This window comes from Cherax quadricarinatus, chromosome 2, assembly GCF_038502225.1.
Source record: "Cherax quadricarinatus isolate ZL_2023a chromosome 2, ASM3850222v1, whole genome shotgun sequence".
NCBI lineage: Eukaryota > Metazoa > Arthropoda > Malacostraca > Decapoda > Parastacidae > Cherax > Cherax quadricarinatus.
Window position 1 is genome coordinate 53,242,900 of NC_091293.1, and position 13,840 is coordinate 53,256,739.

General features: G+C 38.2%; 1 protein-coding gene across 2 annotated transcripts; it reads right to left on the bottom strand.

Moving 5' to 3' along the window:
* Positions 1 to 1,086: 1,086 nt before the first annotated feature.
* On the bottom strand, positions 1,087 to 12,242 carry LOC128695220 (uncharacterized). 2 transcript variants are annotated; one of them, XM_053785830.2, is made up of 4 exons: positions 12,091 to 12,242; positions 3,971 to 4,126; positions 3,188 to 3,347; positions 1,087 to 2,592 (listed from the first exon to the last, which is right to left on the bottom strand). In XM_053785830.2, exons 2-4 carry the CDS (start codon positions 4,074 to 4,076, stop codon positions 2,514 to 2,516), a joined length of 345 nt encoding a protein of 114 aa, XP_053641805.1. In that variant the 5' UTR covers positions 4,077 to 4,126; positions 12,091 to 12,242; the 3' UTR covers positions 1,087 to 2,513. The 2 variants fall into 2 exon arrangements, with proteins under 2 accessions (XP_053641805.1, XP_053641742.1); XM_053785767.2 differs by lacking the exon at positions 12,091 to 12,242 and adding an exon at positions 11,429 to 11,722.
* Between the last annotated feature and the right edge of the window lie 1,598 nt (positions 12,243 to 13,840).

The window sequence follows — 13,840 nt, forward strand, 5'->3', positions numbered from 1 at the left end:
AAGGAGCCAGTTGCTGGACCAGGCTTGTAGCCTGTCCAGGTCTCTTTGTAGTCCTGCCTGATCCTCGACCGATTTGATTCTCCTCATTAACTTCACATCATCTGCGAACAATGACACTTCTGAGTCTATCCCTTTCGTTATGTCTCTCACATATACCAAAAACAGCACAGGTCCTAGGACTGTGTGTTTGTGTGTGTGTGTGTGTGTGTGTGTGTGTGTGTGTGTGTGTGTGTGTGTGTGTGTGTGTGTGTGTGTGTGTGTGTGTGTGTGTGTGTGTGTGTGTGTGTCTGTCTGTCTGTGTGTCTGTGTCTGTGTGTGTGTGTAAGTAATTCTAAATGATAAACTAAATTATTAAAAGCATTAATAATTAAACTTGCTGGTATAAAATAGAGAAATCCTCATAAGATGTTCTGATATAATTGAAAAATGTCGTTCACTGTGGAGGTAGAGACTTCAGTGGCTCTAAGTACTTACTGTGTGTGAATAATCTTTTTCTAAAACCGACAAGTTGATAAATAAGACACTTGTGCAATATTTGGTTATCTTTTTTCTGGAAACATTTCGCCAGGCGGTGGATTCTTCATTCCAGTGCAGAGAAAGATGGATGAATAGAAGGAGTTTGAGGTAGTCCACTGGTGACACCGCCTACCACTGCTCCACCTCATGTCATCAGTATATAAGCTTTATCTCCACGAATATGCTGCATTTTTATCAAGACTGATGGACTGAACATATCGACTTCAGGCTGAAAGGTTACCTCAAACTCCTCCTTTTATTCCACGTTTCTCTGCACTGGACTGAAGAAGCTACTGGCTAGCGAAAAGTTTCCAGAGGAAAGATACCCAAATGTTGCACACCTGTGTCATTTATCTATACTCTGACTCCAAGCACACAATGACTCCAGTCCGTCAGGCAGGTGTGTGGAGTCGTAGAAACCTAACTTACCTGTTTCCCCTTCCCGACCTCCTCTGAAGTATATTAATTCAGCCTTAATTTAACCAAAACTTTTCATGGGTAGATTAATGCTGCGGTTTATATAATGCAACGTTTTGGGTTTATATACATTAATGAAAATAAAAATAAGAGTGGATTAAACAAGGTTTATTATGAAGGCAAAATGCACTTATAGCATAATTGAACTACACTCACAATGTGCACTCAGAACTCAATAACAAAGGCTCACTTGTTATATATTGACGGGCTTGACAATGTGTGCGAAAGCACATGAAAATTCAAAAGTATTGCAGTTGTGTTATATTTCACACATTAATTTTTTTTCAAATTTTCATATATATATATATATATATATATATATATATATATATATATATATATATATATATATATATATATATATATATATATATATATATATATATATATATATATATATATATATATATTTATAATGTGTTTGGCTAACAAAGGTGAATTTTCGGCAAACCATATGATATCCAACTTTTTGTTTCTATATTATTTCCTATTCTTAATGTTTACATTTTTATTTTTATGATCTCTACATCAGCTGGTTAGCTGAGCCGTTGCCGCGAGGAGAGCGCTGGGAACAAGACATTATCAGGACACCACTGTACGAGAGTCTCAGCAAACAATGTTTACCTACTACCTCCTGTAGAATGCAACACTAAAATTCCCTTGAAGATCCTACTGCTTCTACCCTAGACAAGCACTGGTTTGGTTTGATTACACTGATGTTAGGTTGACTCTTAGTGTAATATGAGTGTCACGATAAGTTTTGGTCCTAGGTTCCTCCTGTACATCCCTAGTTGTGGCCACACTGCAGGCAGTTTGACCACCTCGAGCAGAATACCCATAATATGAACGACAACTCTGTAACAGTTCGCCTCCGCCCATTCCAAATCTCTCATTATCATCAACAAATTCCATTACTCTTGAAACTAACAGAATTAAGAAGTAATGTGATGGGTGCATTTTTGTGCAGAGATTTTTTTTTTTTTTGCTACAAAAGAGTTACTAATTGACAGTACTGGTCGCCTGTGTAATAGTATTTGTTGTATGTGGTCTTCCTTTTTTGAAAGCTGGGCATCATAGTACAGAGTGTGAGGTCTGAACCAATATAAGTTAGCTGCTCGTATGTACATGACCTGCCTTTGTTGGTTCCCTACAACTTTAGTTCTGGTGCTGTAATTACATGAATTATTTTATCATTAAGGTAACGGTGCGCATACCAGTGAGCCGCATCTTAGCGAGGAATTGAATTTTTTGTGCTTTTTCGTACTTCAGTATATGATGATGTAGTTCTGGGATGCTAGAGTTGGCACGCACATTGGATAAAATATCCAGTTGCAGCAAATGACGTTAAACTAATAGGTTGATGTAGATGGCTAGTCAGTAATTAATCTATTAAAGTTGCAGGGAGCAACAAAGCGAGTGGGGAGGTGAAGGGATGGGACAGGCCTGTGGTGTTATCATATTGGTGGTAATAGCACTAGTAGTGGTGTTGGTTGTGGTGGCAGAATGGCGGCTTGGCACTGCTAGTACTGATGCAGGTTGTCCATATAATTGGTGGCCACCGCTTTACCCAGTTCTTCCAGTCGCTGCTGTAACACCTCCCTGACCAAGGAAAAAAAAAATAGGAGAAAAACATTAAACGTTGATTGGCGATAATCTCAAGACTCTTCTCAGCAGGCTTAAAATTGGTATCAACTCGAAATGTCTTTCCCCATCTGGGGAGGTACTTCGATGTTGGTAATGGGCTCTTGATCCAAGGAAATTGACCTATTCTCCCTTTCCTTAGATTGGATCAGGCTGCCTCCCATTCTCCAGGGCGCGCTGTATGACCCCTTACGGGTTTAGCTTTCCCCATGAATGTAACGGTAACCGAGGTTGTCTTTCAGGCAAACCTTTATACATACAATCTCACATACCAGTAGAAATATACATAATTAAACGGAGACGAAATAGTAAATTTCTAGACCTATCATACTGAGGAAAGCACATAAACCCGAGCAGGGGTCGCGATCTTGTGCTTGTCTAAAGCAGTTCATAAGAAAAATAGAGTATTAGCCAATCACTACAGTTATAAGTTTAGAATACGTAGTAGAAGTTGTAATAAACAGAAGAGAAAGGGATAAATGATGAATGAGACTACAAAAGAGGAAATTAAGCATGACTTACAGATATCTGGAAAGGTTGATTGAGCACTCACCTGGTGGTGGGAGGCGCCTGCTGCAGCTGGACCTCCTGGGTGTCGGGGGCCGCTACACCTCCGCACTGAAGAGACTTGAAGTTGTGGACGGAGTTCTTGTTGTACTGACCCCAGATGCTGTTCATCAGCTTACTGCTGTACCGCATTGGTTGTTCCAATTCTGAGGAACACAATGAAGAATTGTGGTGGCAGAGAGAGACATAGGTAAGGAGGCAGGAAAGTTATGGAGGTAAGTAGGAAGAGTTAATGAAACCAGGAAGGAGAGTTAGGAAGGCAGAGAGGGAGAATTACGAAGACATGGAGGGATGGTTAGAGAGGTAGAGAGAGATTTGGGGAGGAAGGAAGGGAGAGTTAGGAAGGCATTTAGGGAGACAGAAACCATTGGATAATCCTTCCTTTCTTCACTCAAACACTATCAGTGTTCACACAGCCACCCACCTCACCAGTATCTATCCTGACCTATCTCTTACATTTCATAAGAACAAAAGTCGTCAAGTGCGTGTAGCTAACTTGTTCTTTCTTTCACTAATCTTCATCTGTACGCTCCTATAATTCCATTTATCATCACATATTCCTTCAGCTTTTCTCACATCTTAATCCATTTGATTACCAATACTCATCCTTACCTATTCTATCTTTAATACATCTGGCAACCTCATCTATTCCATCTCTAATATATTTAACATTCTCTCTCCTGTTTCTATAATGATACTTTTCACGTCCTCACCTAACTTTTTGCCGAAGCCTCACTCTTCCATTATGTATCCCTGCACATCGCCTCACCTGCGTTATCAAAGTAGCACTCGTGAGCTGTGTTGAGGCCGGCTCCCCGCCGCTGCTGTTGTCTCTGCGTTTTGGTTATGTGTAGCGTCTGCGGCACAGACGCCATGCCGCTGCAGGCTGTGAAGAGACACTTCCTCTGTTGCTCAAAACACTCAGCTGTGTGGAAGGAAGAGACATGCAGCTGTGAGAAGAACTGCAGTTAGATCAAAGGTTGATTATCAATAGACGTCACATTTATATATCTATTATCACCTTGATTAATTAGTTCTTAAAACACTTGTTGAATTACGTACTTTTCATCATAAACGTTGAGAAAAGGAAGAAATCAGCCTTTTCTCACCTCTCATAATGCTTTAGAGACCATGAGTAATATTGCTTCTTTAAAAGTATCACTGAAATTTTGCTTATGTCTGCTGCGAAACTTGTGTACACGCCTTAAATTAAACAATTATGGCTGGGATTGTGTGAGGTGTGTGAGATGAAAAGAGGTGGGGGAGGTGTGATGGAGGGAACAGATACGACGAGGGAGGTGGAGTTGGAGGTGAGAGTTGAGAGGGAGGAGGGGGCAGTGAGTCTGAATGAACTGTAGGTAAAACTGCGCATTGCAGAAGGGGAGGGGGAGATGGAGAAATATGAGTGTGGGGGGAGAGGTGGTGTAAGAGTTACGTAATAATATAGGTTTATGGTTTTTCCTGTAGATGTAAGCAAATAAGAGGGAGATAAGAAAAGGGAGAGAGGTAAAGGATGTAATGGAAGGATAAAGAAGGTAATGAAGTAGACATGGGGAAATGCAAAGAAGGAAACTTGGAGGGAGTAAGAAAGGAGGCATGGAGGAAAATAAGGAAGGGGCATGGAGGAAAATAAGGAAGGAAGCATGGAGGAAAATAAGGAAGGAAGCATGGAGGAAAATAAGGAAGGAGGCATGGAGGAAAATAAGGAAGGGGGCACGGAGGAAAATAAGGAAGGAGGCATGGAGGAAAATAAGGAAGGAGGCATGGAGGAAGGAATGGAAGAAGGCAGGTAGAACGATGATAGAATGAGGAATGCTTAACCGAAGTGAATGAAATGAGAGAACAGTCGAGTTTCACTTTTTCTTTAAAATTATCGTTATTAAGCGCATCGCAATGTGCATAAATCTTCTGCGCCACATTTGAATACTTCCAACAGGTTTTGGATTTTATTTACAAAGAATATGACTTCCAGCTGGGCTGGAATTTCTCACACATTCCTCAAGGATGCTAACACCCAAGTATCTTGTCGCTGCTCGAAGTGCAGAGCTGCAGGAATGTAATTAAACTCACCCCTATGTGTAGTCGTGCCATCTATTACAAGATATTTTATTCATTAGTAATACCAACACTTGAACACTTTCATCTGGACTGGATTTTTCTTACATATTCGCATTTTGTCTAATGACTACCGGCAGGACTGGACTTTCGTACACATTTACACAGCAATATTATTTTTTTCATTTAGATATGAGTCGTAACAGTCTGCTGACACCAAGATGTATGGTAACTGCTTGGTAGGTTCAGGCAACATGTGTGTAAGGAAAATTATCCATACTTGGGAGTCACACCTAGGATCTTGAGGTAATGGATCGAATGTTTTCATCAGTGAGCCCCAGGTCAGGCTGATGCAGGTTACGTTCGGAGGAAAGAGAGTGAGGACAGACTGACAGATTACCGGTGAGGAGGACAAACATACAGACAGATAACCGGTGAGGACAGACAGACAAACAACCAGTGAGGAGAACAAACAGACAGACAGATAACAGATGAGAAGGACAGACAGACAGATAGCCAGTAAGTCTATTAGAGAAATAGACAGAAACAGACAGGCAGACAAACCCGAACAGACAGATAGACGGGAAGTTACGTCACGGGGTTTATAGTACCTCTGATTAGAGAATAACTCTACTAAAGGAAGCGTTTTTTTTTTTTGGTTGTAATAAAAACATGTCTCCATAAAACTTATCTTTTGCCGTCTATGTTTGTAGTTTTTGCCATCCTTCGTGATGAATCTTACTACTTTTAGCAATATGATTATTATCATTACTATGTTGTTGTACTTCAATTGAAACTGTAATAAATACTTGACGATGCTAATAACTCACATGGAGACAGAAACACAGGAGATAAATTTGGTCTGTATATTTCGACCCCCAACTGGAACCCTCTTAAACATATACAAAATGTAAAACTGGAACGTGCTTAAACTATGCTGTTTCTGTTGTAGTTGTCATAACTGACTTTAAGGTTATATAGAAGGAAATAAAGACTTACACAATGAAGGACAAAACTCGGTCTTACACAAGGAACAACAAAGCTCAAAATTACACGCTTGGAACAACAAAATTCAGTATTGCACAAGGGAAAAAAAATCAGATTTAAACACAAGGAAAAACAAAACTCAGTCATACACAGATAACACAACAGTCTTACACAAAGAACAAACAATAAAACTCAGCCCTACAAACCTCAGACTTGCATAAGGAACAACAAAGCTTGAAGATACACACTGGGAACAACTCAGCTTATAGTTATATAAGACTAAAAACAAAAGTCAAAGTTACATATAACGAATAACAATCAAAGTTATACGCAAGGAACAGTAGAAGTCATACAGGAAGAACAACAAAACTAAATGATGTAAGCCAAAAGGAAAGGGAGAGAGAGTGGGAGAGAGAGAGAGAGAGAGAGAGAGAGAGAGAGAGAGAGAGAGAGAGAGAGAGTGGGAGAGAGAGAGAGAGAGAGAGAGAGAGAGAGAGAGAGAGAGAGAGAGAGAGCCAGCCTTGGAATATGTAGATGACAGCCCTAACCATAAAGGCAAAATTTATTTGTAACCACTTTCTTGAAGGACGTGGAAAACTGAACTGGGCTGATGTACCGGCCCTTAAACTTAGAAAAAACCCACGGCAAATTACTTTCAAAAAAAATTATAAAACAAAATAAAACTGGGGATTTTAATTAAGGCAAAATTTACCGAAATGCCGAAACTCATAATCTAGACTCCAACGAGTTTTTAAAAGGTAGCCCAGGACTGCTTTTTAAGGGTTAGTAACTGATCTAACGAGGAAACTGATAAATAATATTGAAATCACAGAAAAGCGTGGAAGAAGCAATCATAAATAATTTACGTTTTAACAATACCTTGAAATGTATCACTCGAGGTAAAAAAAAAAAAAATTACCGACAAATGAATGAAACATGTGTAGCCTTCGAAAACTTTTATTAAGATACATTCTGCTCTCTAGAAGCTTTTCAGCCCAAATATTGGATTGTGAAAGCTCCTGGTGAGCGAAATGTGCCCATTAAAAGCTTCCAATCGTTGCTCATCTGTCAGATTTATACGTTAACTGGTAATGCAGTTAAGGTTACAGATTTTTCGGTCTGTAGACTCATGAACCAGCTGATGTTGACTTAGATAACCTGATTATAGACTCTTTTTCAAACAAAATTTTTGTCTGACCCTGGAATTATGTGGTGCATAATTATCCTCATCAGAATTTGAATCGTAATAATGTTGTGCGGTATGTTAGGTAAAAGGACACAAGTGCAACTAATGCGACATTTTATTGTGGCAACGTTTCACTCTCCAGGAGCTTTGTCGCATTAGTTGCACTTGTGTCCTTTTACTTAATATACCGTACATAATTCTACCACAAAGCTCCTGGAGAGCGAAACGTTTGCCACAATAAAGTGTCGCATTAGTTGCACTTGTGTCCTTTAACCTTACAGAATTTGAAAATTTTGGTTGTCTAGATTGATAATTCAGTGGATACCACTCTGTTACTCTGGAGAAATGGTTAAAATCCAAGATGGCTGCCAAAGCATTCAGTGATCACCTACAAGTTCACTGACACGTATATCAGTATAAACGTTGAGGGTTTTAACTATGTTTCACATTACAAGTTTTGCAAGTCAAAGTGACCATTTTTTATGCTTAGATCTTGAATAGGTAAGTCCATGTGTGAAAATGCAAGATGGTTACCGATTTAAATTCGCTACTTATCACTGCAGCAGGACAATGTGCTTTGATTTTAATCTGGAAATTTGTGGTTAAAAGTAATTGCTTATATTTTCTATCTTTTAATAAATAAATAAATGTGCTTCAAGTTTTGTATTTTATATTGATGATTATTATTTGTTTAGAAAGATGTCGATGGTGACTTAGGGTATTTCTTCAAGTGTTGCTAAATCTTGGATCCGTCTGTTGAAGTCTTAAATAATATTCTGTAACTGTTCAACATATCGAAGATCTATTATATCGAATATCTACATTGACGAGATGTTTCGCTTGCGCAACAGGCTTTTTCAATGGGATACAGAGGTGAATTTTATGCTGGAGACACTGTAAGACGCGGAAAGGTAATTTTAAAGCTTTCAGTCCTTCAGCCTTGATATAAGGCTATCCAACAACTACATTTCGTCTTTCAAATCCTTTTAATGTGTATCATTAATTTGTCATCCGGCGATGTGCTAAAATTCCTCTGTGATACACTGGTAGATCGTGATTGAATTTATGGGTTAATTATCCCGAGCACCATACAAGAGGAATCTTATAAACTCATTCCTGACCAAGTTGTGGTGTTGGCAAATTTCGGATGATGGCGGTGGTTCAATAGTTGGGAGACAACACAAGTGTTTCCTGACACGATCATAATCAGATGATGACCCGTTCACTGTTACGCACTCAGTGGCCTACCACAACTACATTTTACACCTCATTTAAAAACATAGAAACACTATACAGTAGTGCATCTTAAAATAAACTGATACTTTTACCGGGAATTTGAAAATAATTTCCATATGTACACTCTCGGATGGAAGAGCTTCAAAACAATCAGTTATGATACTTATGTCTTTGTAAATGAAAGGCTTCTAAGTTTGGCTCTCGGGAACAGGAACAAAAAGAGCATATTTTTGCCAGGATTTAGAGCTTTACCTCTGATTACCGAGCTATTCAATGAAAATACAAAGAGGGCTCATTTTTAGACAAACCAATTAAAAGGCTGCAGTAAGGTTTGGGTTTGAGAAGGACGAGCCTGCAAAGTCTCTCGGCAGTATCCCTCTACCTCAAGATAATCGGGTTGCACAATCAGATGCACTGAAATTGATTCACTGCAGCTGCATCAGTGATCAGCTCAGCTTATTTCTCAGATGTGGATACGCAGCTGCTCAGCTTTCGTGCTCAGTGTTTTGAAAATGTGGAGGAACTGATAGCTATTTAAACCATATGACAAAGGACAATCTGGAAGCTGATGTAGGAGGAAGCTCGCGATAATGATAATGAAAACGATGAAGATGATGGCATTATAGAGAAATTAGATCATTGACAATTTAATCATTAGTTTAGCGTTAGGGAATAGAATTAATGATAGGGCGCCAGGAGACAACCTGTAGGTTGTAGCTTGACCATTGTTTTGTTCTCATAACGTTACTGTCTCATTAGAAGGGGTAGTCTTAGCTGTGAGTGGAGATATTATCAAAACTATTATATGCAGAAGTTACTGAGCAAAACTGATCAATAGTGTAATGATAAAAATCAAATGAGTGTGTAGCATTTACTGCCTTTTTTTTACAAATAAATAACAATTACTGTTGATCATATTGCTATATCCAATTGAGTGACATCCATAGAGACATGGTAAAATGTTTTGTTAACGTTCGCTGAATATGGCGAAATTTAAATGCATGTGCTGTGAAACTGAAAATGCTTCCTAGATCACGTTCTTTGTCTTGACCTTCATAATGCAAATGACGCTGGGTAGGCGAGGATCTCATTGCTGTAACGACTACTTCAGAGTAAATACGACATCTGTCTTAGATATTCGAGTTATATGAAATCATCCTAACAGAAACTGTTTCAATGAGAAAATACAAAAGGTGGCATCCTTTATCTAAACAAAAAAAAAACATGTTGGTAATAAATTTGATTAAAATGCTCAGTGTCCAAGTTGATCTGCATGAGTTTTAGTATTCATGGTTGATCAGCGAGTATATTGGTAACCATCTCGGATTTCTCGAATTCCTCAAGGGTGACATGGTTGTGGCACCCGCTGAATTATTAACCTACACGCCTCAGAGGCTTTATAACTCTAAGAACAATTATGCACCGTAAAATTCCAGGTCCATGCATCCTTCCACCGGTAACAAACTTCAGAAGATGAGCAATCATGCAGAGAAAATACAGATAATGACAAAGTTAAATCAACGAAGATCATGGAACAAGCCATCAAGAGCAACGCATCGCAAACAAGCTATCAAAGATATATTATTTTAGATATTTCTTCTAAATGATGTCAGAAAATTTGTAGAAATATGGTCTCAGATTCAAGACAATAAATGTACTGAACAGTGCGTGACTGTCATTAGGCCCATTCCTTCGGTATCACCAAATCTGATCATGCAGAATCATACAGAATTAAAGCAAGACAACATTTCCCAAGCATCATTAATAAGGCACACAGGTTGCATTGATTTATATCATGTTAAGTAACGGAAGTTCATATTATTCTACAGCTCTGCATCATTTGTTTGGTCTCACATAGGTTATGCGACGCAGTTCTGGTTCCCTTTGTACATAAGAGAATTAAATACGAAAACAACCCACACTTAGGAGACCGAAACTTATGACGACGTTTCGGTCCGACTTGGACCATTAACAAGCCACACAAAGAGGCAAGAAGGTAAGGGAATCAGAAAATATGTACGAAAGAGGGTGGGGAAAGGGAGCGGTAGAATGGGAGGAGTGAATTATAATTGTTGATGTAATAGTAATAGTAATGCATCAGTGGTAGAAATACAAATAAGAAAATAGTACTAGTACTAGTAAAACAATAACAATAACAGAGAATGTAGTAGTCGTAATAAAGGTGGTAGTCCATAAAAACAAGAGAGAGCTACTGGTTCACGGGGGTAGGACAAAATCCCTCAAGGACAGAACCCACTTAGGCAGACAGGAAGGGAAGTGCAAAAGAAACTAGAGGAAAGGTGAAGAGGTAAAAAGACAATGAGACACATCTCATGTCAAGTCACGAGACCATAAAGGATGGCAAAATTAATTCACTGTATAATGAATTTTTCACTGCAACGTAACCCACGGCGGTCAACTAACACCCATGTTGTAAATGGTATGGTGATACCAACAAACTATTAATAAGGACATTTATGCCGTGAACTGTACGTGAATGTTTTTTTCCACAAACACCTAAGGGCTTACTCACTGCTAGGGAAACAGAGACAACGAGTTACGAAACATGTCAGTAGATATAGCACAATGTTCCCATGTTCTTGACAATGGTACACACATCAACTCTTACTTTACTTCCGCAAAATCCTTTTCTTGTAAGTTCTGGTGGCATGATCTTCCTTGAGAAGTTAAGGTAAAATAACCCTATGTTGATATGGAATAATGGACGGGTATTGTATTAGAGAAATAGATAATAACTCTTACCGTGGCAATAAGCGCAGCTGAGGATATAATGAGAAAAAGTTGTCAGGCTAGGGTGTAAGTGGTAAGCTGCAGGCAGGCCACAGTGCTGGGCGCAAGGACCCACCACGACAAACATAAACCAAACTTGCTGGTGTGCACAGACTTGGAAGCCGGGTGTTCACTGTCGCTATCGGTGGTCCAATGGAGAGGGTGGTGGCTGCTATACCCTCACGAGACCCAGGTTCAGCTCCCCAACTCCCCCACGTCCTCTAATCCACTACTTCTCCCTCATCGATGGTCTCCCCACCTTGTTGGTTCCTTCCCTGGGATACTCCCTCCACCCCTCTTCTATTCTACAATGCATCCCCTACCACCAGGCTCAATTCACACTCACCTGCGCTGCATTACCTGTTTCTAAGCACGTACATCTCGCCGGGATAAACAATATTCCGTGCTTGCGTCGCCCTGTGTTTTTTCCTCTATAAATTAGAGAATGGATGCTCCATATTCCAAAGCTCATAACTATTAGTACCAGCCTAATAATTTGCCGTAAAAGAGACGCTAAAAATTTACCACTGTAACGCATTAAAGGGAATTAAAAGACTGATGAGTGAAGAGAGTTACCAGGCAGCACCAGGAGGGAGGCGCCATGCTAGATACCCATAACGTTTATGCAAACTAACCAGCATCTGAGGAATACGTAGCTGTCTTTATCACTGGCACTGTCCAACCACCTTCCTTGTCCAAGAAGCTGCCATTACTGCCACGAATAATGGAAGCTCCAGCAGCTAGTAAGTTGGTGGTGCATGTAGGTCAAGGACAATTATCACGTGACATAGGCATGGATGAAGACATGAAGGAAGACAGGGAGGGAGACATCAGTGCAAGGTGTGTACTACCTAGGCTCTCCCTCTCTATAATTATTGATAAGAGAGATAAATATTGTAGTTACAATGTTTATTGTGAATATATGTATATATATATATATATATATATATATATATATATATATATATATATATATATATATATATATATATATATATATATATATATATATATATATATATATATATATATATATATATATATATATATATATATATATATATATATATATATATATATATATATATATATATATATATATATATATATATATATATATATATATATGTCGTGCCGAATATGTAAAACTGGTCAATTAGTAAGAACTCATTTAAAATTAAGTCCTTTCTGAAATTTTCTCTTATACGTTTAAAGATATATTTTTTTCATTAACATAAATGTATAAAATTTTTAATTTTGCACCAAAAGAATCTTAGAAAACTTACCTAACCTTATTATAACAAGAACAATTTATTTTAGCCTAACCCAACTAAATATATTTTAGATTTGTTCACAGTAATTTAATACTAAACAAACACAGTGAAATATATTTTTTTCTTTAGGTTCAGAATGATTTTGGCGAAATTATTGCATACACTAATTTTCACTTGTCCTATATGGCAAGATGAGCGTTGCTATTTAAGCCAAGATCGCAAGTTCTGTCTATTCGGCACAACATATATATATATATATATATATATATATATATATATATATATATATATATATATATATATATATATATATATATATATATATATATATATATATATATATATATATATATATATATATATTACCTGGAGTTTACCTGGAGAGAGTTCTGGGGGTCAACGCCCCCGCGGCCCAGTCTGTGACCAGGCCTCCTGGTGGATCAGAGCCTGATCAACCAGGCTGTTGCTGCTGGCTGCACGCAAACCAACGTACCAGCCACAGCCCGGCTGGGCAGGTACCGACTTTAGGTGCTTGTCATAATATATATATATATATATATATATATATATATATATATATATATATATATATATATATATATATATATATATATATATATATATATATATATATATATATATATATATATATATATATATATATATATATATATATATTATATAGGACTGGGTCCACCTCTGGTGTAAATTGTGGGACCCATAGCCTCAGAGAGTGGAAAAAAAGGCTTCAAGGAAGAATATTTGGATTTCTTCCTGAAGCCATTTGAATATTCCACTTCCCCTACCACCCAATAAGGTCAAAGTAAATAGGTGATATCAGAATATGCAAAACAACCACTGTGAAAGAATAGTGAAATTCTAAGCGCTTTCGTGACTTCTCACATTATCCTTGATAATGCCCTGGAAAGCATCATATCGGCAACCATCACCACCTACCTGACCCTTAGTCAGGTCATTCCAGTTCAGCCCACCTAAGTAATTTTTCAGTCCTATGAAATCAGCCAAGCGATAGTCAGGGACGGAGACTTGATTGCCATTATTAGGGGAATTCCATAATATGTTAAAACTGAGTGATTTGTGATCACTCTCC

Bases quoted from the DNA above. Each gene is read 5' to 3' on its own strand.
- LOC128695220 (XM_053785767.2), bottom strand. From the start codon at position 11,543: ATGTTTGTCGTGGTGGGTCCTTGCGCCCAGCACTGTGGCCTGCCTGCA. The intron at 3,348-3,970 runs GTGAGGCGATGT...TGTGTTCCTCAG, and splicing joins GTGCTACTTTGATAACGCAG to AATTGGAACAACCAATGCGG. The intron at 2,593-3,187 runs GTGAGTGCTCAA...TTCCTTGGTCAG, and splicing joins CAGGCGCCTCCCACCACCAG to GGAGGTGTTACAGCAGCGAC.